The 26,460-nt window shown below is 47.2% G+C and overlaps 1 protein-coding gene and 1 long non-coding RNA gene across 3 annotated transcripts in view; one reads left to right on the plus strand and one right to left on the minus strand.

Moving 5' to 3' along the window:
- Positions 1–12,577, minus strand: part of LOC122543397 — a 16,682-nt gene extending 4,105 nt beyond the window's left edge. The window contains exons 1-3 of the long non-coding RNA XR_006310012.1: positions 12,260–12,577; positions 6,163–6,219; positions 4,955–5,118 (exon numbers count right to left, since the gene is read on the minus strand). This is a non-coding gene — a long non-coding RNA (uncharacterized LOC122543397). The remainder of the gene's footprint in view (positions 1–4,954; positions 5,119–6,162; positions 6,220–12,259) is intronic.
- LOC122543396 (activin receptor type-1B-like) overlaps positions 1–26,460 on the plus strand; it is a 56,198-nt gene that overhangs the window by 21,521 nt on the left and 8,217 nt on the right. The window contains exons 2-5 of one of the 2 annotated variants that reach the window (XM_043682096.1): positions 18,178–18,408; positions 21,505–21,753; positions 22,502–22,732; positions 23,633–23,800. In XM_043682096.1, the coding sequence (XP_043538031.1) occupies positions 18,178–18,408; positions 21,505–21,753; positions 22,502–22,732; positions 23,633–23,800 (879 nt within the window). The remainder of the gene's footprint in view (positions 1–18,177; positions 18,409–21,504; positions 21,754–22,501; positions 22,733–23,632; positions 23,801–26,460) is intronic. The other variant, XM_043682097.1, reaches the window with a different exon arrangement.

Raw genomic sequence — 26,460 nt, forward strand, 5'->3', positions numbered from 1 at the left:
AGGTGCTGCATTTTGGGAAAGCAAATCTTAGCAGGACTTATACACTTAATGGTAAGGTCCTGGGGAGTGTTGCTGAACAAAGAGACCCTTGGAGTGCAGGTTCATAGCTCCTTGAACGTGGTGTCGCAGGTAGGATAGTGAAGGTGTTTGGTATGCTTTCCTTTATTGGTCAGAATATTGAGTACAGGAGTTGGGAGGTCATTTTGCGGCTGTACAGGATATTGGTTAGGCCACTATTGGAATATTGCGTGCAATTCTTGTCTCCCTCCTATCTGAAGGATGTTGTGAAACCTGAAAGGGTTCAGAAAAGATTTACAAGGATGTTGCCGGGGTTGGAGGATTTGAGCTGCAGGGAGAGGCTGAACAGGCAGGGGCTTTTTTTCCCTAGCGCGTCGGAGGCTGAGGGGTGACCTTTTATAGAGGTATACAGAATTGAGGGGCATGGATAGGGTAAATAGGCAAAGTCTTTTCCCTGGGGTGGGGGAGTCCAGAACTAGAGGGCATAGGTTTAGGGTGAGAGGGGAAAGATATAAGAGACCTAAGGGGCAACGCTTTCACGCAGAGGGTGGTACATGTATGGAATAAACCAGTTGGACTTTAACCTGGAGTTGTGTGATGTCTGACTTTGTCCACCCACCCAGTCTAACACCGGCACCTCCATACCACTGTGTCCTTCCAGTCCTGAAGATGAGTCCCTCTGGACTCCATGTTAACTCCCCAGATGCTGCCAGACCCACTGAGTTTCTTCAGCACTTTATGCTTTTGTTTGCCCTGAAATCTCAACTTCCATTTTTGTTTTGCCATATGAGACAGTCCTACCACTGAATGGGAATTTCACTCTGCAGGTTTTCACACCACCGTGTGAATCTGTTTATCATGTTTTATGTGGAACAGACCAAGCTGCTCATGAGTGCTTGCCTGTTCAAAGTTTTACTCCATTTGTCAGTAAAGAGCAGAAGTTTGTCCCCACCTGCTCCCTGGCACAGCAATTTCAAAGTTAATTGCAAATATTAAGACATCAAAGATCTTTGCTCTTTTATTTTTGGACTAGTGTCATGGCATCTTTATTACAGGAGGTAGAATAACTCTCTCTTCCAAAAGTGCGATTGTTGAGAATTGTTTTGGCTTCCAAGTCCAAGGGAGACCATAAGACATAGGAGCAGAAGTAGCCCATTTGAGTTTGTTCTGCCATTCAATGAGATCGTGGCTGATCTGATAATCCTCCCCTCTGCTCTCCCTGTACCCCTTGGTCCCCTTTGTGATGATAAGACGTAGGGGTTTTTGTTTGCAGTTACTCTCTGTGTAGGTGTACAAATACAAATCTGTGCGACTGAAATTTGTGTTTTGCTTGAATTAATGTTGGCACACTCCTCTTTCTTCTTAATCACCTGTGTCCTCTGAATACAATTTGTAAACTAACAGCCCTGCTTACATTTTAGTGAGAAGTTTGTCTGAGACTTGCTACAGTCTGTGGAACTTTCCAGAGGACCGTGGCGTCTGGGCTGTTGAGTGATTTATTTTTGAGGCTGATTCTTAGATGTTTGACAGGCAAGGGAGTGAAATTAGAGTTTAGTGGATAGAAAGGCAAGTTGACACTGCAATTGGATCAGCCAAGAGTGTTATCAAATGGCAAAGTAGGATTGACGCCTAATTTTCTTCCCAATTTTTATTGCTGTATGGCATTCTATTACTTTTTTTGTTTAAGAAAAGTGTTTTGTGGTCTATAGTCTGCAGATCTCTTGCAGCAAATAATTTTCTAATTGTCACAGCTTGTGATCTTGAGTCTGATTTCCATTTCCCTTGGGTTTTGGGACCTAGATCTTGTGCTCCCATAATTCCCCCTCGAGGAGGGTGATGTATGCTGGCTTGTGCATCTCCCCTTCTCCCTCACGGTTTTTGTTTGTTGTTCGAGAAAGCTGTTGCAGATTGGAAGGATTTTGGTGTGGGCAGAGGTGTGGATTGTACTTATTTTTCCCCAGCACCCATGTGGTGTGTGTGTGTGTGTGTGTGTACTGCGTCCTATACCTGCGTGCGCAAAGAATGACAAGTGTGTAAATCTCTCTTTATATTTTACCATCAGGAAGAAAAGAAACACCCGAGTGGCCAGTGACCAGCAGTGCCCTTTGAGAAGGGCACTGCTGCATGGTCAAAAAAAGTGAAGGGGAGGGCAAGGATTAAATCAAAATAGAGTTGGAGGGGGAGTGTGGATTGTATGTGCATGTAGGAGAGTAAGGCTCAATTGAACTAAGCAAATTGGAACACCATCTGTGTATTCCTTCAATTGGCATTGTTTTATCTGTGCGATACACTAAAGGGCAGGCGATAGATGGATGTCTGATATTTGGCTCACTGCTGTTTTCTGCCATTTTCAATGCATTTACAAAAGCCACACATTACAGATATGTGGCTCCTAACTATACAGACACCGTGCAGTGTCAAAGAAAAATCGCTTTAAACACACCATTTAAGCTGACTGAGCAAATAAACAGTGATGTTCCCTTGAAAGGATAATGTTGGCAAAAAGGCAATGAGTTGACCGTGAGGTGCTCCCTCAGTACTGCACTGGAATCGCTGCAAGGGGAAGGCTTTCTTTTACTTTAAACTGTGTTGATCCCACATGTTGGAAAAATTGAAACTTTTTCTCCCACGTTGTGGACTTGGTTAGGAATTGCTGCGCTTGCAAAGCTGCAAGAATCCCTGCAGTTTGTAAATGCCTCCAATTTCAAGCTAGCTTTCCACTTTTGCTTCCCATTTTGGGAAGACAAGGTAGATCTAGGTTTTAATCCTGATAGCTGATGAAATTTGAATTCAATTTTTTTTAAAAATCTGGAATTAAGAATCTAATGATCAATGATTGTGTTGCTGAACAAAGAGACCTTGGAGTGCAGGTTCATAGCTCCTTGTCAGTGGAGTCGCAGGTAGATAGGATAGTGAAGAAGGCATTTGGTATGCTTTCCATTATTGGTCGGAGTATTGAGTACAGGAGTTGGGAGGTCATGTTGTTGCTGTACACGACATTGGTTAGGACACTGTTGGAATATTGCGTGCAATTCTGGTCTCCTTCCTATCGGAAAGATGTTATGAAACTTGAAAGGGTTCAGAAAGATTTGCAAGGGTGTTGCCAGGGTTGGAGGATTTGAGCTATAGGAAGAGTTGAATAGGCTGGGGCTGGAGCATCAGAGGCTGAGGGTTGACCTTTTTAGAGGTTTATAAAATCATAGGATAAATAGACAAGGTCTTTTCCCTGGGGTGGGAGAGTCCAGAACTAGAGGGCATAGGTTTAGGGTGAGAGGGGAAAGATATAAAAGAGACCTAAGGGGCAACTTTCTCATGCAGAGGGCAGTGTGTGTGTATGTATGAGCTGCCAGAGGAAGTGGTGGAGGCTGGTACAATTACAGCATTTAAGAGGCATTTGGATGGGTATATGAGTAGGAAGGGTTTGGAGGGATATGGGCTGGGTGCTGGCAGGTGGGACTAGATTGGGTTGGGATATCTGGTCAGCATAGACGAGTTGGACCGAAGGGTCTGTTTCCACGCTGTACATCTCTCTGACTCAATAACCTTGAATCCATTGTCAATTGTTGGGAAGAATCCATCTGGATTCACTAGTGTCCTTCAGGGAAGGAAATTGTCATCCTTACCTAGTCAGGCATACATATAACTCCCAGACCCACAGCAATCTGGTTGACTCCTAACCACCCTCTGCCCATCCCTCATTGCTCAATAAATGCTAGCCCAGCCAGTGATGCCCTCATCCTGTGAATGACATTTCAAAAACTATTTGCTATCCCCTGATTGAACACAGCAACATATAACATCCGAGAGCGGTAGCATTCATGGCAAGACCCAGTGCGTTCAGAAGGAGAACAAGTTGGGCCAGAAATGAACCCAATCTGATCGAACGCTTCCAGTGCCATTTGATGGACATTGTGGCAATGGTGAAGGTCGTTCAGCCCGTCGAGCCTACTACGCCATTGAATGTGATCGGGACCGTGACCTCAAATCCACATTCCCACCTTTTTTCACCCCCTTCCCCACGTAACAAGAATTAATCTATCTTGACCTTTTTCTTTAAAGCAGAGAATGCTTTTGTTTGGTCTGGTTTTATTCCCTCTTTTTAATGCACTGGCTCTTGTAGGAATTATCTGTGTTGGTACTGTGGTTTTTAAATGTTTGCCAGACCCACATCCATTTGCGGGTACCACCAACAGCATTACGTCCTAATCTGGGGGCACTTGAACAGTGAGGAAAAATACTACTGGCTACTTTTCTTCACCCCCCCCCCCCCCACCCCACCCCCCCCAATCAAATGGGGTGTTATCGCAAACTCTGTGCCCCAACCTTCTTGAGATCCCATTTACCTATTGTCCTGCTATGGCTGACCTTCATTAGTTGCTGAACTCAGTCTGGTTTTGAAAGTGTCTGTGTCTCTCAATCAAATTTAGTTAAATGCTCTTTGGGTTGTTTGGTGATTATGAAAGGTGTTACACTTACACACGTTAGCTGACCTGTGCCCTGAGGAGATGTTTGCCTTTTTTAGTCAGAAGACGTTTGACCTTTGGCCTGGAGGTGGGAAGGGTGGTTCAGTTAGGCCATGTCTCTTTTTGAGGCCTGATTCATTTGGGTTTGTTGAAGGTCTCTGGTTTTGATAAGCTACTTGCTGACCTTTTGCATTTCCTATCTTGACCATTTGTGTAATGGTCTTGTTTTTTGTCATGGGGATCTTGGGCAGGAGCATAATCCTGACCTGTGACTGGAGAGCCTGACCACCTTCTTTTGAGAAGTTTATTGGCTGTGTCGCGCCATTCCATTTAAAACCCTGTAGCCAAGCTGTTTGCTGCTTGGCTCACGCCAGAGCTCTGTACAGGGTATAGTCTGCCTGGTGTCAGCATTCCTGTACAGTGAGTGTTTAACTTGTGCGGGGGGGGGAAGAGAGAGAAATCAAACCATTTACCCTTCTCAGGGGTAGTGGGGCTTGTATTTGGAGTCTGTAAAGAAAACTGTTGGCTGCTTAAAAGATCTTGTCTGCGTTGCATGGATGCGGCTGCTTTTTAGATTCTTTTAATTTTGCTGTTGTGGCTTAATGGTGGGTGTTGAATAACTTTGGTCTTCTGCACTCTGAAAGGCAAAGTGAATAGGGTCAGTATCCATTCCCAATCCAAATCTCTGCTGTTTTGCAGAGTAAACATCAATGACTGGGCCCAGCATTTATTGCCTATCCCTAGTTGCCCCTTGAGAAGGTGGTGAGCTGCCTTCTTGCAGTCAATGTGCTGTAGGTTAAATGCCCTTAGGGAAGGGAATTCTAGGATTTTGGCCCAGCCAAGACTGAAGGAACGGTGACATATTTCCAAGTCTGGATGATGAGGAGCTCTGAGGGGAACTTGCAGGGGTTGGTGTTCCTGTGCATCTGTTGCTCCTGGTCCTTGTTGAGGGGGTTTGGAAGGTGCTGTTGGAAGAACCTTGAGTTGCCAAAAGAGGTCATGTTTTTTTTAAATTGTGTGTCTTCAGTCAAGGCGATGTAGAAAGTAAACTGGTTTCCACTTGTGGAATGGGGCCCAAAGTTGGGGCCACCCATATATAGTGGCTAGTAATGAATCTGTCAGGGAATTTGGAAGATAGTGGTCCTCTCTCACGTGACAGATTGTGTCTCTGTCCATCCCCTACCCCTGCGTGTGCTCTGGCTTCAAGTCCCACACCAGGACTTTATAGTCAAGCAAAGTATTATTCCCAACGTGACCAAACATGTTGAGGGTCAACAGGCAAATCCTTCCAACACGTGCCAATAGCAGACAGTGAGAGTGTGAGATGTTCTTAGCTTGATCAAACATAAGGCTTCTGGTTTCAGATTAACACCATGTACTTTTGTGTTGTGGGAGGTTAGGGGTCAAACTGCGGAAAACAAGCCGCATTCTTCATCCTGTCTTGTCTTGGATGGGGAAAGTAGTCCGAACCAATTGAGGATAAAATTCTTTACCTGCAAATGTTCAGACTTTGCACATGGCTACTACGGGGAAGTGACTGAGGTAAATAGTTATGGGTCTATTTAAGAGGGAGCTGGATGAACATGAGGCAGAAAGAAACTAGGCCAACATTAGTGAGGTAAGGATGGATGGTATGACATAGTCGGGCGAAATTGTCTGTCCTGCTGCTGTGAATACTTACTGATTCCCTGGGCCATAGGGAGGGAGTTTCTCCATCTCTCTCTTTATTACCTGCATACTGGGCACAAAGGTATCCAGGGATTAATGACTTTTGGAGGAATCCAGGATGAAGTTAATCATGGCATTAATAGGTTTGTTTTTGTTTTTAATTTCATGGTCGTAAAAGAAAAAAATCAGCAAGAAAATTTTAGATTACTTTTTTTTTTACTTTCCCCCAGTTGGCTGTGTCTCCAAAATGGAGGCAACTGAGGATAGGATAGCGATGGGAATGAGATGTCATGGACATTTGAAAATAGTAGGCCATTCAGTCTTTCGGGCCTGCTCCCCTATTAATCACGGCTGATCAGTCAATTCAGTCTCCTGCTCCCACTTTCTCCCCCTATCTCTTTTAGCCCTAAGAACTAATCTGACTCCTTGAAAACATTTGTGTTTTAGCCTTGATGGGCCAAATGTCTGCTTGCCGCACTGTAGAAACTCTCTTCTCTGCGTGAAGATGTTTTTTTTTTCCCTCATCTCAGTCCTAAATGGTTTACCCTGTTTAGATTGTGACCCCCTGGTTCTGGACTCCCCCCACCATTGGGAACATCCTTCCTGAGTTTACCCTGTCTGGTCCTGTTAGAATTTTATAGGTAGGAGTGGGGGAATCTCAAACTGCACTGCATATAGTCTTAACCTGTACAACTGCAGCAAGACAGCCCTGCTCCTGTACTCGAACCCTCTCGCTATGAAGGCCCAACATCCCATTTATCTCCTTCGCCTCCTGCAGGCTTACTTACAGTAACTGGTGTACAAGGGCACCCAGATCTCACTGGACCTCCCACTTTCCCAACCTATCGCCATTTGGAGAATAATCCACCTTCACATTTCTGCTCCCAAAGTGGATAACCTCACTTATCCATATTACTACATCTGCCAGGTACGTACCCCTCACTCACTCAGTCCAAATCACAATGGAGCATCTCTACACCCTCCCTCAGCCTCTGCTGTTAAGTCTTTTAGAATGGATGCTAGCGTTTTCCCCACCAACCATGTCAGGCTCACCAGTCTTTTGATTCACTCACTCACTCGCTCGTCTTTTGAAAGTAGCAGAGTTATATTAGAGGGCCTCCAACCCATGAGGTGAAATCTCCTCCAGGGAGTTGGCAAGCTTTGGCTGTTGGCATAGAAATAGGCGGCAGTTTGCCCGTCATGCCCTCACTGTCAAGATCGAATATGGTTTGGAGCACTGGCGTTACCCGTTGTGGGGGTGAAGAGGTTGAAGGGAGAGACAGAGGAGCCTTGATGTGTGTGCTGTCGCTTCTCGACGAACTCTGAATCAATCTCTACCCCGGCCCTGCAGCAGGATGTCAGCTGTTTCTCTCTTGACTGCATGGAGCCAACACGGTTGTCATGGCGACTGCTTACTAGGCTGTTCTCAGCTGTCGCTGTAATCGTCCTTTGGCACCCAACCCTTTTCAGGAGGAACTCGACAGTGCCTTCAGCAACTCTTTGCCTTCTCTAGCCTGCTCTGCGAGGAAATATTTCTGAAGGGGATTTAGCTTTTGTTTTGGTCAAGATGAGGTAAAGTAAGGCTTCATCTGATCACTGTGTGTGTGTGTGGCTTTTATTGTGCTGTGTCAGTGTCTGTTTTCACGTGTTGCTGCAGATAATCTCAAACCTGTTGTGCATTGACGCGGAGGAAGCCGTTCAGCCCCTCAAACCAATTCCCACCATTCAATTAGATCTGGACTGGCCTGTATTGTAGGTACCTACCAGTTTGTGGGGCAGGAGAGAAGCATTGAAGTGTTTCATTCAAGATGGGCAATGGGTGTACACCTGTTTTTGCTACAGATCTTTTACGTTTCTCTATTTCTTTCAGGTGGGGCATCGCTGTCCATTTGCCCATTTTTAATACTGTGATTTCCCCCTACTGCCCATCCTTAATTGCCCCTTGTACGAAGTGTCTTGTTCCCCCATTTCAGGGGGGCAATTCAGACTCTATCATGTTGCTGTGGCTTTGCAGTCCTATGTGGTCTAAACCAGAATTCTGTAAGAATTGTCTTACAATCGTATTCTCCACAGCCACCTGATGAAGGAGCAGCGCTCCGAAAGCTAGTGTTTCCAAATAAACCTGTTGGACTATAACCTGGTGTTGTGATTTTTAACTTTAGACCAGATAAGAGCGACAGATTTCCTTCCCTATTACTAAATGTTGCCCAAAGGACGTTCGTCAGCCCACGTAGGTTTTTCCAATGTGACTTTATTTTCACCAGTTTTTAGATTTATTAACCGAATTTAAATTCCACCAGCTGTCATGATAGGAGTTGATCCACTGTCCTCTGAGCATTTGCCTAAGCCTCTGGGTAACTAATGCAGTGACACTACCTCTCCGCCACCCACTGAAAACCAGGGGAAAATCTGGAAGTACCTCTGACTTCTTTTTAACCTTCATATAATTGAGACTGAGTTTGGCAAATAAAAGAGGAGCCTCTGATTATTAGATTACATTACAGTGTGGAAACAGTCCCTTCGGCCCAACAAGTCCACACTGACCCGCCAAAGCGCAACCCACCCATATCCCTACGTTTACCCTTTACCTAACACTACGGGCAATTGAGCATGGCCAATTCACCTGACCTGCACATCTTTGGACTGTGGGAGGAAACCGGAGCACCCGGAGGAAACCCCCACAGACACAGGGAGAATGTGCAAACTCCACACAGTCGCCTGAGGCAGGAATTGAACCCGGGTCTCTGGCACTGTGAGGCAGCAGTGCTAACCACTGTGCCACCGTGCTGCCCGTTATCTGGCATTTGATTGTGCATTACTCGGCAAGATCGCAATGTCCCAATGCTTGGCTAAATTGTTATCCGGCATTCGAATGAAATTCTTCCCACCTGTGTCCTTCAGATAATCGAGGTTCCTCTGTAAACCAAAGATGAGGCAAGTCTTGGTGCATCGGTACAGGGCCCTGGTGAGACTACGTTTAGAGTACGGGCTGTAGTTTTGGTCTCCTTACTCGGGAAAGGTTCCACTTGCACTGGAGGCAAGTTACAGCAGGTCTTCTGGGGATGAAGGGGTTTATCTTGAGGAAAGGTTGAGTAGATTGAACTCCAGTGAGTGTGGGGACAGAGGAATAAGAGGGTGATCTTATGGAAACATCCAAGTTTTGACTAACTGCTGAGGAGATGTTCCAGAACTAGGGGATCACAGTATTAAAAATGATGGGAGACCCCTTCCATACTGAGAGGAGGGTTGGAGAGTATAGCTGCTCAATATCGAATGGTGTTACTGTCACTGAATTCTCCCACTATCAACATCCTGGGGGATACTGTTGATCAGAAACTCATCTTGCCACAAGCACAGTGGGCGGCACGGTGGCACAGTGGTTAGCATTGCTGCCTCACAGCGCCGGAGACCCGGGTTCAATTCCCGCCTCAGGCGACTGACTGTGTGGAGTTTGCACGTTCTCCCCATGTCTGCGTGGGTTCCCTCCGGGTGCTCCGGTTTCCTCCCACAGTCCAAAGATGTGCAGGTCAGGTGAATTGGCCATGCTAAATTGCCTGTAGTGTTAGGTAAGGGGTAAATGTAGGGGTATGGGTGGGTTGCGCTTCGGAGGGACTTGTTGGGCCGAAGGGCCTGTTTCCACACTGTAATGTAATCTAATCACAGCAGCCATACAAAGCAGGTCAGATGTTAGGAAACCTGCTCACCTCCTGACTTCCCAAAGCCTGTCCCACCATCTACAAGGTGTTAAGAGTGTGATGGAATACTCCCCACTTGCCTGGATGGGGGCAGCTCCAATAACACAAGAAGATTGACACCATCCACGACCAAGCAGCCCCCTTGATTGGCACCACATCCACTCCCTCCCCCCACTGACACTCACTCAGTAGCAGCAAAATGTACTGTCCACAAGATGCACTACCGAAATTCACCAAAGATCTTCAGACAGCACCTTCCAAACCCATAACCACTTTCTTCTAGGCTAGAAGTAGGGTGAAGGCCACAACCACATCAGCCATGATCTTAACGAATGGCGGAGTGGGCTCGAGAGGCTGACTAGCTGCCACCTGTTCCTATTTTTCAATGGCCTTACAAGTTCTTGATTCAGGCTGGCACTGAAACTAGACAGCCCTGGTATTAGGAGTGAATTCAGGCTGATTTTTAGATAAAACACTTTGGTACATTTTATTTTATTTCAAATGAAGTTGCCCTGAGACACCTTTATTTTGGCAGCGCTCTGTTCTGTGCCTAGATGCAGCTCGCTTGTATGGTGATGTTTTTTTTTTCTGCAGCTGAGCTCCAGGGTTTAGAGTCTGACTCAGGCAAGGAAGAAAGCTGGAACACTATCTCTGACACCTTTTTAAAAAATTTTCTTCTGAGTTAGACGACAAACGTCTGAGAGATTACGACTCTTTTTTTTTTTAACCCAATCATGCCTGTCATGTAATGGAACAGGACCAACCAGTGAGCCCCTTCTATGCCATGTCCTGTGCCCTGTTGGCCTGAGTTGCTGTGAAAATGTTGGGGGATATCTAAATCTATCTGCTGACACCTCGCACTCCCCTGTAGATTTCTTGGGAGGGGGGTGGTATTCTGAAGGAGAGAGTAAGTGATTCCTGGAAGGGGGCTTAAAGCATTAGTGAGTCAGATTTGTGAATAATGAGTTTCTGGGCAAGATGGTGCCCAGCCTTGGGCAGCTGCCCTTGCATCGCCCCACCCCCAGGATTGCACAAACAAGAAGGGAATGCTTCCTGTCAAATTCCTGGAATAATCATCATCCCCTGGTGATTTCGACATTAACTTGAGATGAGCTTCGGCACTGGCTTTGCTCTGGGGTCTGGAGTCCTGGGCTGGGTGGGGTGTTTTTTTTTTTGGAAAGTTGCTATCCTTCCTTTTTCCTTCTGAGGTGTCAGCCAGGAAGTGCTCAGTGTGAGCTGGTTTTCATGTCTGTTTTGAAGCGAATAATGGGACATTGCTCTGGAATGAGTCCTCTTGGATCTTCAGCGCTCTGTCTCTCCCCACCCTCCGGTAGCCGGGAAATCTACCACTGAGTAAGAGGAACGGGAGTTCTGTTCCTTCCCCTTATTCTGACCCCTCCAAACCTTTAGTGCTTGCAATGAATTAAAAATTAGCATGCTCTGTGTCTTCACAACTGGGATTGTCAAGAATCGATTGATATTTCACAAAGAAATTGGAGGGGGCAGGATTTATGAATGTTGGAAATGCACCCCAAGAGATGAACAATTCGGATGCAAGCCCTTGTCTCAAACTTTAGTCAGCTTTGATACCACTGCTCTGTTTGCCTCTCCTGTTCAGGGTGCTGTGTATTTTCAGCAGTGACATGCCTTGTGTTCTCTTAATCCCACCGCACTCATCCACCATCTACACCACCAGCCCTCCCACCCAGTTTTCTGATCTACATTGGCTCCACACCACCCATCTCCCACCATGCTCACCCAGTCTTCAAACCCCTTTTCTAATTTTGCCCCTTCCCATTTCTGTTGCTATCTAACCCTCTTGCCTTTTCTCCATCACCTCTCCTGCCTTTTCGACCATTTTTACTGGTGGCTGTCCCTTTCGCTCTCCAGGAACGATGCCATGGATTTTCCTCTGTTAACATCTCCTGCTTTTTTACGTCTACCTTTTACCTCACTGGCCAAGTTTAGAGGTGCCATTTTACTCCCTTTCCTTTTGTGGCTGTTTCTGTATGATTTACATTTTCTGTGCAGTGCCTTGGAACATTTTTCTTAGGAACACTTCTGTGATTCCCTTCTGTCGTCCCGGTTTGATGCGTGTACCAACCAAAGCAGTTGTGATCCATTTTTTTTTTTTTTTGCGGCTATTCGGCCCACTGGGTCTACATCGACCCACCGAAGAGCATTCCACCCAGACCCATTTCCTGTTGTTCGGAGCGGCTGCTCTATGCTGTGTTCTGACTTGCTTACAAATTTCCGAACAGCAATGGGGACTTATTCGTGACCCGCGGACTGCCTTTTTCTTTCTTTTTTTTCTCTCCAATTTCCCCCACCTCCACCCGAATTGCAGTCGCGAAAGCAGACTATCCAGGTGGTTGTGGGGAGCTTGCCGTGCACCAATGAACAGCAGTGACTTACATCTCAAAAGGCACCTCCATTGGGGGTGTCCAGTGGTCATCTGGGACCGGCATCGGTTGTCACGGCGATTCTGGTTTCCAGCAGGAGTCTGCAGGGCCGACTTTGGAAAGATCTTGCATTCTTCGAGTGACCACTTGGATTCACACAGTGGGGTGGGTGGGGCGGGGGTGCAGCGCAGTCTAACTCGAATTGGCTGCGATTGGAAGCTGCTGCTGGGAGGCGCCAGTGGATGTTTTTGTTTTTGGGAACGGTTGCTTTTGTGGGCGCGCTGACGTGAGGTCTGACCCTTTTTTTTTGCCCTAAAAGGTCGCCTTTTTGTTTTTGGAGGAGTTTGGGTCTTATGACCAGGTGAGCCGCCATAGGCTCTGGATTGAAAAGGGATGGTCCCTTCCTGCCGCGATGGCGGAATTGTTTTAACACTTCAAACCGGCGTTGTGGCAGCATTAAGTCCTTGTGTGATTTTTAAGGGCGCAGGGCCTGTCGTGTCTGTGCAGGTCTGACACTGGTGATCACTGAGTCGGTGGATGCCAAACCAATGTTAGAAATTGGATTGGGTGTTGATGCTGGGGGGGGGGGGTGGAATGAAGCGGAAGATGCCAGACCAATTGGTTTTCTTTTCTTTTTAAATGGGGGGAAGGGGATCGACGGTTACTGGGGAAAAGGCAGGAAAGTGGAGTTGAGGGTGATTGGATCAGCCATGACCATCACTGATTTAATATTCATTGTATCTTGTTACAAAATACATGTGCGACGTGTATTGGGACTCTTGACGCCATCTTAAAACACACACATGAACCAAAACACAAGATAAAGGCAGAACATAACGAAATAGTGTCCAACTTTACAGTCCTTCCTGTAAAATGCTGGGCTTGGTGGCCAGGCACTAGACCTGATGAAAGGCTGATGCCTGAAACGCTGTTTTTCCTGCTCCCTCGGATGCTGCCTGACCTGTGCTTTTCCAGCAACCTCCTCTGGACACTGATCTCCAGCATCTGCAGACCTCACTTTCTCCTACCTCGACCCTTTCACCACGTATTGGATGCCTCGATGGGCTGAATGGCATGTCATTACTGAGGCCAGGGGTCTTGGTGCTGTGCTTCCCTATTTTTTTTTATTTATATACACACACACACACACCCCTTCCTAAACCCATTCATCCCAGACACTGGGAGGCGCTGAGCAGGGCAACCCAATACATTTGCTAAAGCACTGAGGGAGTGCAGACTGATTGTACATTGGGGTGGGCGCAGCCTTGTTACAAGTTCCTTTCAAATGATGGGATTTGTTTTATTTTTGTTTTTGACATTTGGATTGTTGCCAGCAGCTAGCTCTCGCCATAACCTTGGTGATGGCCTCACAATGTCTTGTTCCCATTAATCATTGAAACCCTACAGTGCAGAAACAGGCCATTTGGCCCAACAAGCCCACACTGAATCAACAAAATCAAAAAGTTACTCTTCAGAGAGTAAGTCCGAGAGCACCTCATGCAAAGGGTGGGTGACCAGAGCATTCACTTGACTACATCTGCTTGGGCACTTGCTGACCTACTTTGGTGCCCACTCCAGTGAGGCTTCAGCTTTTTTTTGAATAAAAAGTTGAAGCCTTGTTTTCAGTTCACTCTTCGATCTCTATCTGGGTTTTGTTCTAACCTGTCTAGTATCCCCGATTTTGTGATTTGCTGGCTGTGCTTTCAGCTTGCCTGGGCCCCATGCTCTGGAATTCCCCCCCCCTGCCTGAGGTGTGGTCTCCTGATGGTTTGAGAGGGATTTTCCACTCCCCAGTGGATACTCTCACAGGAAGGCTGTCCCGACAATCACTCTGCAAAGTGAATCGATGCTCGCTGTTGTTATATTGTGTACATTCCAAAGTTTATAGCCTTTTTCCCACCTTTGCATTTAGTCTCCTAATGCCCTCTTTCTATTTACCTTTTTTCCTCCTGTTTCCAAACTGCCCACGACATTTCTGATTTCTCCCTCTCTGTCTCCTCCAAACGTGTTCAGTTGATCCAGCTAACTGAGGTGTCTCTGCACTTTTGAGGCCTAGTCAACAATTGATCTCAATGTTGCAGTGAGCCCCTTCTTTCTCTCTCCCCACTCTTGCCCTAACTCAATCAGTCAAGCGGGCAGGGGGCACAAATTTAATATGGAAAGGAATTGAAACTGAATTGCTCCTTCCATCTCCTGGCCCATTATTCAGTCCAACTCGCTGTTTCTTCACAAGAATAGAAGAAACAGGCAGGAGTAGGCTGAAACTTGCTTGGCCACCCTGTAATTGCCGGGGATTGGAAGCTAATTTCCAGTTTACTGTTACTGATAATAGTGCTAAGCAAAATAAGACCTCTGAGACATTTATAATTTTTTTTTTAAAAAGTACTTCTGTTCACCAAGTAAACCAAAGATGTTGGATATAAGAGAGAGAGGAAAAAACTGTTTCAAGCAGTGGAAGAAATGAACGACCTTTTCTCCATTCACCTTGAAGATAGGGCACTGTATTGGCAGCATTAAAGAAACCATTCAGCCTATCTGCTCCTCCATTTGATACAATTGTGGTTGATCTTTCACCCCCACCCCTTTTTTTAAATGTGTTCAACAGTGGAGGAATTTCCCCCCCCCCCCCCCCACATGTCTCCTGATCTCGGCACTAAACCGAGATATATCCTTATATCCAACATCCTGAGACCTCTTTCCTCCTTCCCATCCCTGTGTTCTAGATAACCCCAGTCAAAGGGCAGCAACCTTTTCAGTACAGACCTGGTCCCAACCTTTCAGAATCGAGTCCTGTCTCAATGAGATCCCTGCTCGTTCTGCTCCACTCCAGAGAATATCAACCCAATTTACTCAGTCTCTCCTTATGGGATCGATTGAGTGAACTTTTGCTGTGCCACCTCCAATTTGAATGTAATCTTGAAATATGAAGACTAAATTTGCACACAACATTCTAGATATGATACCACCAAAGCCCTATATGATTGTAAGCAAGCCTTCCTTTATTTCTATGTGCTCATCCCCTTCGCCTGCCTATGTGGTCATGTGATACGAGGAAGCTAGTGTGACCCCGTTATGTCATGTTTGTGCCCCAGATCGAAGCAAGGTGATTCAATGTAGCTGCAGGAGCAGGATGGAATTTCTGCCTGTCTCTGGAAAACTAACTCCGCCTATCCAGTCTCTCTCTTCACACTGCATCTCTCTAGCCCAGGCAACATCCTGGTGAATCTCCTCTGCATCCTCTCCAGTGCAATCCCATCCGTCCTGTAGTGCAGTGACCAGAACTGCACACAGTCCTCCAGCTCTGCTCTAACTAATGTTATCTGCAGCCCTATCCTAACCTCCCAGCTCTTGCGTTCCATGTGTTGACTAATAGAGGCAAGTGCGCCATATGCCTCCTGGAAAAAGAGAGAGAGAGACTGTGTGTGTGTGTGTGTGTACATACAATCGAAGGGCAAAAAGAGACGAAGCAGGTTTACTGGTAATTACAAAATATGGATTGACAGTTGGAGATGCGAGCATGAAATATTGGATAAAATGATCATGAGCTTTAGTTTAAATGTCAGTTACTGGGCTCGACAGCACAGAAAAGTCCTTTCGGCCCATCGAGTCTACGCTAGTCCAAATCAACCCTCTAGCTATTCTAATTCCATTATCCGGTACTTGGTCCATAGCCTTGTATGTTTGGACATCGCAAGTGACCCATCGAAGTCCTCCTTCAATGTGCTGAGGGTTTCTGCCTCTCCCACCCTGACCAGGCAGGGAGTTCCAGATTCCTCACCACCCTCTGGGGGAGAAAGGGGTTTCCTCGCGTCCCCTCTTAAACTTCCTGCCCCTTCCCTTAATTCTATGCTGTGGTCGTGCGATATAGTCATGTGGACTTTGTGAATAAGTGGTGATAGGATTGAGTAAATGTGACTTTTTGGAAACAGTCTGTTGAAATAGGCAATACCATTTTGAATGTGTACGTGAATCCCATGTGTGAATTCAGGTTTAAACACACAAACCTGAGCTTTGTGTGTCAGTGGATATCAAGGGTCAACTTGCCCTTTCACCTCCTTAGACAGCTTATCTACTTGCCTGTATTTAGAATTGCCAGCTATAATCTGTGGATTGTAATTGGGAGGGAAATGTTTACAGATGCAAAATTGGCTTAGCCGTAGAAGACCGAGGGTCGAGGGGTGTTTTTCTGACTGGAGATCTGGGACCAGTGGTGCTCTGCAATGATTAATGCTGGAACCTTTTTTGTTTATTGTTGTGGTTCTGTTCACCGAGCTGGAAATTTGTGTTGCAAACGTTTCGTCCCCTGTTTAGGTGACATCCTCAGTGCTTGGGAGCCTCCTGTGAAGCGCTTCTGTGGTGTTTCCTCCGGCAACAAAAAATTTTTTTGCAACAAAAATTTCCAGCTCGGCGAACAGAACCACAACAACGAGCACCCGAGCTACAAATCTTCTCACAAACCTTGAACCTTTGTATATATGTAGGAGGTCTGATTAGTAAGTTTGCAGATGACGTGAAAAATTGATGGAGTTATGGGTGGTGAGGAAGGTTGTCAAAGGATATAGATCAGTTGGAAAGTTGGGCAGGGAAATGGCAGGTGGAGTTTAATCCTGACAAGGGTGAGGTGATGCATTTTGGGAGGTCAAATCCAAGGGGAAAGTATACAGTAAAGGGCAGGACCCTTAGGAGCATTGATATCCGGAGGGATCTTGGGGTACAAGCCCACAGCTCCCTGAAAGGGGCAGCACACGTGGGTAAGGTGGTAAAGAGGGCAATACAGCATGTTTACCTTCATCAGGCAGGGCACTGAGTATACAAGGTGGCAGGTCACATTACAGCTGTATAAAACATTACTGAGGCCACATTTGGAGCATTGTGTGCAGCCCTGATAACTTTATCAGGGTCATGGATAGGGTGGGCGACTGGAGTCTTTTTTTTTCCCAGGGTGGAAATGTCAAATACTAGAGGGAGTAGGTTTATGGTTTGGGGCGGGGGGTGAAGTGAAATGAGATGTGCAAGGAAAGCCTTTTACCCAGACCGTAGTAGGTGCCTGGAACACACTGCTTGGGGGGAGGTGGTAAAACCCGATACAATAGCAGCATCGAACAGGCATTTACACAGACACGTGAACAGGTAGAGAATAGAGGGATATGGACCGTGTGCAGGCAGATGGGATTGGCTTAGAATGGCATCATGGTCAGCACAGACATGGGCCGAAGGGCCTGTTCCTGTGCTGTACTGTTCTGTGTTTTTAGTGAGGTGGGAAACAGAGGATTTATCATTGTAAGGCCCAGGCTGATTGAATTTATCTTGTCTGCACGATGAATGGAGTTTGACTTTGGGCCATCTTTTGTTTAACCCTGTGGGTGTGATTGCTGTGGTATTAGGTCCCGTACTCCAATCTGTCTTGTGTCTCCGCGCTAAAGCGAAGCCTCGCTGCATTGCAATCTTGTGTGCTCTGTGCATGCGCAACTTTCAGCTTGCGCCATTTTACCCTGAGCGTGGGGCGGCCCCGGTGTCGATGTCTGGGGAGCTCTGTCTGTAACTGGTGCGTTCCTGGACTGGTATTGAGGACTCTGGAAGTTGGCTGAAATCAGGAAGGGTGCAGGGTGGCCGGTGAGGGGTTGGGGATACAGGAAACGTTTTGATTTTGACTTTGCTTTGTTTTGCTGTAAGAGGAACCATTTGAGGTTTTTTTTTGTGGGATCTGGGTGGCTGGCTTTTTTTTTTAAACCCTCCCCACTCCAATGAGTCCCACAAATGTGCTGCATTGTGATGGCGCCCAATTGTATTGACTGACATGATAATAGCTATTATCCTAAAGTTGGCTTCTCTGCCCTGGATGGGCCTTGAGGCCACTGCAGGTGGGATCAGAGTCCATTTGATTTCTTTTTCTGTGAGAGTCTAAAAGGCTTCTTTTTTTCTTCTTTCAAGCGTTGAAGTGCTTTTGTAAGGATTGTTTGAAGACAAACCAAACTTGTGAGACAGATGGGGCGTGCCTGGCCTCCCTCTCCCGAATTGGGGGCGTTGAGCACGAGATCAGAGTGTGCGTGCGGCCCCAAGACTTGGTTCCACCTATCTACTGTCGGAATAACAAAGAGTATGTGACTACAATCTGCTGTTACAAAGACTTCTGCAACAACCTGGAGCTACCTCCTCCAGAAGGTAGGTTCCAGGGAAGCTCCCAGTAACTTATTACTGTACCTGCCCTCGCCCCTCTCCTGAGCTCAGGGTTCTGGCGGCCCCCTGCTGCCACCGTCCTCTCTCCCAAGAAATGGCCAGTCCACCCTCGGCACTCCTGATTTGTGAGCTCCCATCACATTTTCCCCAGTAGCGGCTTTCCATACGCTCCTCGGGAGATTAGTACTGCCTTTCCATGCCTGTTTTTGCCTCTATTGTCTGGTTTCAACACTGCCTGCTGGGCAGGTCTTGCCAGCACACAATACCAATGGATTGGTTTAGACTGGGCTAACTATGCCCAGTCTGGTGTGTTCAGCAACTGGGCACTGGGGTTTTGAAGTTAAAAGCTGTTTGTGTGCTCTCGTTGCTCCCATGCTGGCACCATCTCTGGTTGTCTAAGCGGTCAGATTTTGGGCTGGGGGTGTTTTGGGGCTATGCATGTTGAGTGAGGTGCCCAATCTATGACCCAGAGCCCCTAAGCAGGAAGCACTGTATTGCAAAACGAGGGCTATAGTTTGTCACTGCTCTGAGGTGTCCTGCCAACTGAAGCCAGGGTCAAATATATCCTGTGCAGTTGAGGGAATGTGTTTGAAGCACTCTAGGGCCCATTGACTTCCAAGCCACACCCAGCCTGCTCTGGTTTTAAAGAAGGCTGTGTCCTATGTCTACCTAGCTCCTCAAAACACTCAACCAAGTTTGTTATAACTTGCAGAGTGGTATTGGCACATGGGCATTCCTAAATTTCTGTCCAATCGCCTGTTGTTCTGAGACATTTAATTGAGGCCTACCTAGACCTGTATCAGGTTGTATTTATGCATTATTATCCTTTTTTTTTAAAAGAAAAGACAAGTGAGCTGCTGTCTTGGCCAATTCGTTTTTAAAAATACGTCCCCCCCTCAACGACTGAACGATTTGTGTAACTGTCTCTCGATCTTGCCTCTGTTTGGGAAGGCTGTGCGCAAAATGGTGGCAGTGTTTGCCTACGTGCCAACAGCAAGTGCATTTCAAGGTGGTGCATTGGCCCTGAAATATTGCGGAGGGAGCCTGCTGAGATGTGCGCTAAATGAAGGCGAATTGAGAAAACAAGACCTACTTTGTTTAAAGCATTTCATCTTGCCACTCATCAGGACAGTCTGCGAGAACACCAATTTGAAGGGAAAGCTGACATTCCTCCTGCAGGAGGATGGGAGTTCCGATTGGACTCTGGTCGAGGTGTTTCTATGAAAAAATGCCCCTATTGCTGTTGATTGACAGTTAACAGCCGCACTCTGTTAAATTTTTCATCAGGCTGCTCAGGGCATTATCTTGAAAAAGGAACCAAGAAATGGCTATTGCCCATCTTGAATTTAAACTGGCACAATATGTACTTTTTTTTTGTGTGTGTGTCTTTACTTGAGAAAATTGGCCAGATGTTCTCCCCTACTGTTGAGTGCAAACCAACATTCACTGGTCAATTGAGATTCCTACAGTTCCACGTAGGATAATATGGGCTCTATTGGTGATGGTGTAAAAAGGCCCTGAAATATTTGTTCACCATGTAAACCTGGCACTGAAATATGGTGCATAAAAGCCATCTGTTGGATAACCGTTAACCTAATCTGATCGTTTTCTTGTATACCACCCCAAACCCCTGGGCTTAAAGTCTGAAAGGTGCCAAGATGTCTCAAAAGGTTGCATGACACTGTGCAGCAGCAACGTTAGGAGGGGTTTGCCACCAATAGGATGGTGCCACTGAGTGTAGTATGTGAAATTCAGTGCCAGCTATGTGGGCAGTCTGTCCCAAATTACAGACTGACCTATATCAAACAGCGCATCCGAGATGAGACGAGTACTGGCTGCACCCAACCATCTGCACTTGTAAAGCACCCAACGTTAGATGGAGTTCTGCAATTGGACAATATTTGCTGGCTAATCCGGTGTGCGTAAAGCATTATGCTGACAACCCATATCGCAATATTAGTCAAGCTCGTGCATGCGCCAGAAGCTACCTATCCGAATGCAAGGGGCCCACTCTTTGCATAGATAGAGAGAACGTGGATGTGTACTGCACCTGTTTCAACTCCACAAAATAAATGGCAGCCATTTGCTAGTTCGTGCCTTGTCTTTCCTGAAGTTCGTCGAAGCGTGACTGTTAACTGTCAATTGCCATCAATGAGTGCATTCTCCATGGCAGCAACGTTTTTTTTTTAAACCAATCAGAATCTGTTTGCCAACCAACCAGCGCAAACCTTTCAGGCAAAATAAGTGATGTTTCTTCCCCACCCCCTCCCTCCCCGGTGACTAGTTGATAAAGTCGAGGGTGGGGTGCGTGGGGGCACAAGTCGTCCCGTGCCACCACCTCCCTATTCAGTTGGATCTACTGCTCCGAAGCCGCCATTTTGTTGTGGTTCCTCTGGGCTTGAGCTGCATGTGCGCAAATGGCAAATTGGTTTGCTGAGGGAATTTTCTCCTTTTTCTGCCCTACAATGATGGTTGGAGGCTGCAATTCTTCAGAAGGGTCGTGCTTGGCATTGTTGACCTTCTGGCTGTGGGTATTTACTGGCACTGTACAGCTTCACTGGGTGGGGGGCATCTATGTGCTGTTGGTACCATCATTTTATCCTCTTGAATATCAAGTGGCACCATGGGTTTGAGGGGTAAGTACATGAGGTCAGTGCCATGTTCCTGTGTACCCATCTTTTGGACAGGTGCTTTCCAACCTCTCTCACCATACTTCTGGTGGCAAGACCTCCTGGTATTACTCTTGACGTGCAAGGGGTGGGTGGCTGTGAGCGTTTTGTTGATTTTAGGCAGTGCCACAGTCCAAACTGAGGATCTGGCAGCCAGCCTCCTATGTCACTATCAATGAGTGGCACGATGGAAAGTTGGGGTTGGCATCATTTTCCCAGGACTTGGGTTGTGACTAAACACCGAAGAGTGCCCCCGATGTATGTTTGACAATTTAATTCCACGTTGGTGGGAGCAACGTCCTGTTTGAAGTTGAGAGCTGTGTGAGCGGCCATTTTGACATGTTTGTAACCGCAGACATTTTGATTGAATTAACTGCTGCCTTTTCTCATTGTCTCTTACCCCCAACACCAGGTCCAACAGATGATGCATTTGATGGCTGGGGCCCAGTGGAGTTAGCTGCAGTAATTGCTGGTCCAGTGTTTCTCCTGTGTGTGCTGTTGATGGTGACGGTTTTCCTGTGCCACTACCATCACCAGCGAGCCTACCATGACCGCAACCAATTGGATATGGAGGAGCCGTCCTGCGACCACATGTACGTCTCTGAGGGGAAGTCGTTGAAGGACCTCATGTTCGATATGACCACTTCAGGCTCAGGATCTGGTAGGACTCAGGGTTGCCGTGTGAACTGAGGGGGTGGCTGGGTGAGGGGACGATATTGGTGGGTGGGCAATGTGTTCTTTGCCTCACCTCCCCTCCCCTCCCCTCGCCTCCCCTCCCCTCCCCTCAACATGGCCCACGACCCCTGTTCATGAAGACTCCCACGTGGTGTGTTACTGCTCCACAGCCCCCGTGGTCTCTTCCCCCTCATGAAGGTGCTGACTCTGTGGTCAGAGAGACTCCAAGGATGTGTTCTCTGAGAGCCACCATGGCTGTTGACGTTGCTGTTCTGCACGTGCTCCCACACTCTCCCCCTCTCTGTGTGCAATCACATGGCGGTGATCTGCATCTGGAAAGCCAGCTGATTTTTTTTTTCCCCTGAGGGCATGTTGCCTGACTGAATTGGTGTCATTTGGGGTATTAACCCAATTCTTTGCCTGCACTTTTGAGGTTCACATCCAAGCTCCCCCTTGGTGCCACTTTGAAGAAGAGCTGGAGAGGTATTTCCAGTCTTCTGGCCAATATTCATCATCACCACCTCCCTCCCCTGGGGGGAGAGAAAAGGTCACATTATCTGCGTCTTGTGCCTAGTTTGTGCTTGCAGAGTTGACTTCTCCTATCTGGTTACTGTCAGCACCCTTCAGAAATAGCTCCCCCGTGTGGTGCTGCGTAAGTGTTTCAGCAGCTCCACCCACCAAAATGGCGGCCTGTGGCCTGGGAATCGATGGGCAATGATTTGTTCTCCCTGCAGGCTTGCCGTTGTTCGTGCGCCGGACCATCGCCAGGACCATTGTCCTCCAAGAAATAATCGGCAAAGGCCGCTTTGGCGAAGTGTGGCGTGGGAAATGGCGAGGTGGAGACATTGCCGTCAAAATCTTCTCCTCCCGGGAAGAGCGCTCGTGGTTCAGGGAGGCAGAGATCTACCAGACTGTCATGTTACGCCATGAAAATATTTTGGGATTCATCGCTGCAGACAATAAAGGTATGGCAGCCATTTTGTTTGGCATGGTGTTCCTGGCTGAATGGCCATCTTGTGTGTAGTGTCAACCTCCTAAAGGGGTAACACTGCTACCCCAAATGGAACGGAGCGGCTGATCTTGAGATCCACGGCATTGCCACTGCCTTGGCACTCTGAAGTGCTAGCTGGCATTCAGTGTCTTTGGGATATTCTCAAGCTGCCATTTTGACAGAGGAGTGGTGGGTGGGGGAGCGGGGTCATGCGACCAGTTCCATTTTGTTCAGTGGATCCAACTGATGTCTCAACAAATTTTGACAAATAATGCGATTCAATTATCGTCCGAGCACGCAAGTTTTAAACAAAAGCGGTGACTTGCGCTGTTCCCACGCCTCTCCCTAAAACAGCAAAATCTTTCGCTAAAAGAAAGATTACCTGACCAGAATTTGAAAGTGTGCCACATCCCAGCATATTTGGGAAGAGTGACTGAAATCGTGGTCCAATAAGTGTGTCTTTTATAAGTGAATAGGTGTCTTAAACGGAGAACGGAGAATTTCTTTCTTAAAGGGAAGGCATTCCAGCGTGAGGGCCTTCCGGAACCTGGGGCCTTGGCATCGGAGACAGCGAGTCAAAATTCAGGAGGTTTGGGCCTATCTGACACCCGGCTGACCACTCTGGTTTGGCCAATGTGTTTTGACGGCCCAATACAGGAGGAAGAAAGGATGAGAAGTATTTTGGTTGGGAGATGTATGGAGCAGGAATACTGTTCCCTTGCTGTCACTCCCATGATTAATGTGGTTGTTCTGAATTGGGAATGTTTTGCCTCAGTTGCTACGAAGAGCCCTCCCTTTCTTGTGTCAGTTTTATTTTTAAGTTGTGTTGCTTTCGTTGTAACTTTTTTGTCCCCCAACTGTGTTTGCAATCCAGATAATGGGACGTGGACTCAGCTGTGGTTGGTGTCTGACTACCATGAGCACGGTTCCCTCTTCGACTACCTGAACAGGTATACAGTCACTGTCGATGGCCTGATCAAGTTGGCGCTCTCTGCCGTCAGCGGGTTGGCGCACCTGCATATGGAGATTGTGGGCACTCAGGGTAAGGCAAGATTGTGGTGTCCTTTCCTATTTGGAAAATTGCTAGTGCTATATTGCAGCCCCCACTTATTCTGTGTGATCTATCTTCGGTCTGATCTGCCTGTACTGCATACAAAGCAAAGCTCTTCATTGTACTTGGGCGCATGTGACAATAATAAATCCAAATCCAATCAAAAGCAAGGAACACTCCCTTTCTTGTATCTGTTTTATCTTGTGACTGAACGTGCTTAACCACTGCTTTCCCATAACCCTGTGTGCCTCTGGTCAGCAGCAAATCTATCACTCTACCCTTTTTCTGTTGACCAAACCCCAAGATTCAGCCCTGTGGTAGAGAATTTGAAAGATTCCCCAGCCTGAATAAAAGAATTTCTTATGTCAGACCGAATTGGCATCTCCTTTTTTTTTTTTTTCTTTTCGTCCCCACCCATCTTGAAATTTTGCCCCCCCCTGTTTTGAGACCTAGATTTGTTCGGTATGGTTAGCAGGTGACTGGTCAGTGGCATCGCAGCGAGCTGAACGTTGGAATTTCTCCCCCTGGAGATGTAAGGGAAGTGGGCACTTTTTTTTTTTCCTCTCCCGCTGGGTTCCGCAGATTACCCGTGCGCAGTTGGACAGCAAAGGGTGACAGCAGGCCGGAAAGTTAATTCTCCCAAAAAAGAGAACCTGTTGAACTGCCCTCGATCTGAGGGAGGGCACAGGAAGAGGGCCGCGCCACTCTGCAAAGAAACCGTTCCAACCCCAGCCTGTGTGACTAACGGGTGAGCTGGATGAGCAACTTTTCTGGCCACAGATTTAAGCCCTCTGCAAATCGAGGGATTAAATTCTCTACCACTCCCTCCTGCACAGGAATGCAATTGCACAACAGGAAGCATTCACTCTCTCTCTCTCTCTCTCTCTCTCTCAAGCTGCTTTGCCTTGAGGTAGTTCAAATGTGGGAACTTGGTTGCATAGGAAATCACGTTTTGAGGGAAGGCTAGACTTGAACACTGTGCGAAAGGGGGTATGGAGTTAAGTTGAAGGTGGGTTGTGAGGAGGCTCATGGTAGCACCCTGTGTCTGTGCTAACCATTCAGGACTCCCCCCAGCATTGTCCTAGAGCTGTGTGGAAGTGGTACCCACTGTAAACATCAACTCCACTGAGTCTCTGCCTGAAAGTGGCGCTAATGGTTCTGCAGGAATTGTGAAATCCATATTGATACTATATCGGGGCATTGGTTCAAAGCCCAGCATGGCAGCTGGCGGAACTTAAATGCCATTCTGAAATCTGTTTTGAAGCCAGATGGTGGTGACCACCGTCAATTTTTATTGTTGGAAGAATGGAAGAACCCCAAATGGGTTCACTGATGCCGTTGAGGGAGAGAGGTCTGCCATCCTTGCCCTGGTTTGGCCCGTGTGTTGCCAGACTGAGAGTCCATGTCGGTCAGCCATGTTGCTGTGGGTCTGGATCCACATCTCTCTCTTTAACCCTCTAACTCTTGTCCTTGCTTTCAAATCCTCCCATCATCTCAAACCACTCGGATCTCCACTCTTGTACCTTTGGGATGTACAGGAGGATAGAAGGTGATCGCTTCACCACTGAAGTCAAAAAAAACTACAGTCTGTTACGCTATAACGTGGTAGTTACGTTCTTGTGTGACCTAGGGTTCGGGAAAATCGCAATAGAAGTAACGCGGCCTCGGGGGAAAACAGGGTTAGGGGCAACACCAAAAATATCAGTTAAATTCCGACATGCTTTGCAAGAGCAATACTATGTTCTCTGCTGGAAGCTCCTCTGATGGTTCAAAGTTTTTAAAATCATGACGTTACTGCCAAACTGCATTCAAGCAGGCCTTACTGACATCACCCCAGGTCTCCACAATGATGTCAATGGCGTTCTTAATGTTAAAGCTCTTCCAACATTGAACAGCACTGTCCTCATTATAGTTTATGCCTTTCTTGAAAAAAAAACGTTCGCCAATCGTGTTACAGCCAAATTGCGTTGCCAAAATGCACATTATTGGTACCTCTATGACCAAGCTCCCTTGTCCTGTTATTCTCCACCAAGCCACGTGAGGTCCTGTCTGAAAGCCGCCATGTTGTTGGTCCCTGCATTCTCCGTCGTTATGGTTTTGCTGTAACCTGGGTAATGGCGGTCTGGGATTGAGTGTGCAATTGTCTTTTGCAGCCCAGTGGAAGTGCTTAGTGTTTAGCCAAATACATGGTGGCTGTGGTGTGACGAGGTCACGGGCATCGGTGGGATTCTCTTCAGCATATCACAGAATCCCTAGAGTGTGGAAACGGGCCACTCGGCCCAACAGGTCCGCACTGACCCTCCGAACGGCAACACACCCAGACCCCATCCCCTCTCTTTTCCCTGTAACCCTTCATTTCCCATGGCTAACGTATCTGGCCTGCACATCCCTGAACACCCGTATGCCCAATCTTGTGGGACTGTGGGAGGAAATGGGAGCATCCAGAGGAAACCCACACAGACACTGGGAGAGCGTGCAAATTTCACACACAACGTTGTTGTCCAGGTAATTGTGGGTGACACAGTGGTTAGCACTGCCGTCTCACAGCATCAGAGTCCCAGGTTCGATTCCAGCCTCGGGCAACTGACTCTGTGGAGTTTGCACGTTCTCCCCGTGTCTGTGAAGGTTTCTTTTGGGTGCTCCGGTTTCCT

This window comes from Chiloscyllium plagiosum, chromosome 43, assembly GCF_004010195.1.
Source record: "Chiloscyllium plagiosum isolate BGI_BamShark_2017 chromosome 43, ASM401019v2, whole genome shotgun sequence".
NCBI lineage: Eukaryota > Metazoa > Chordata > Chondrichthyes > Orectolobiformes > Hemiscylliidae > Chiloscyllium > Chiloscyllium plagiosum.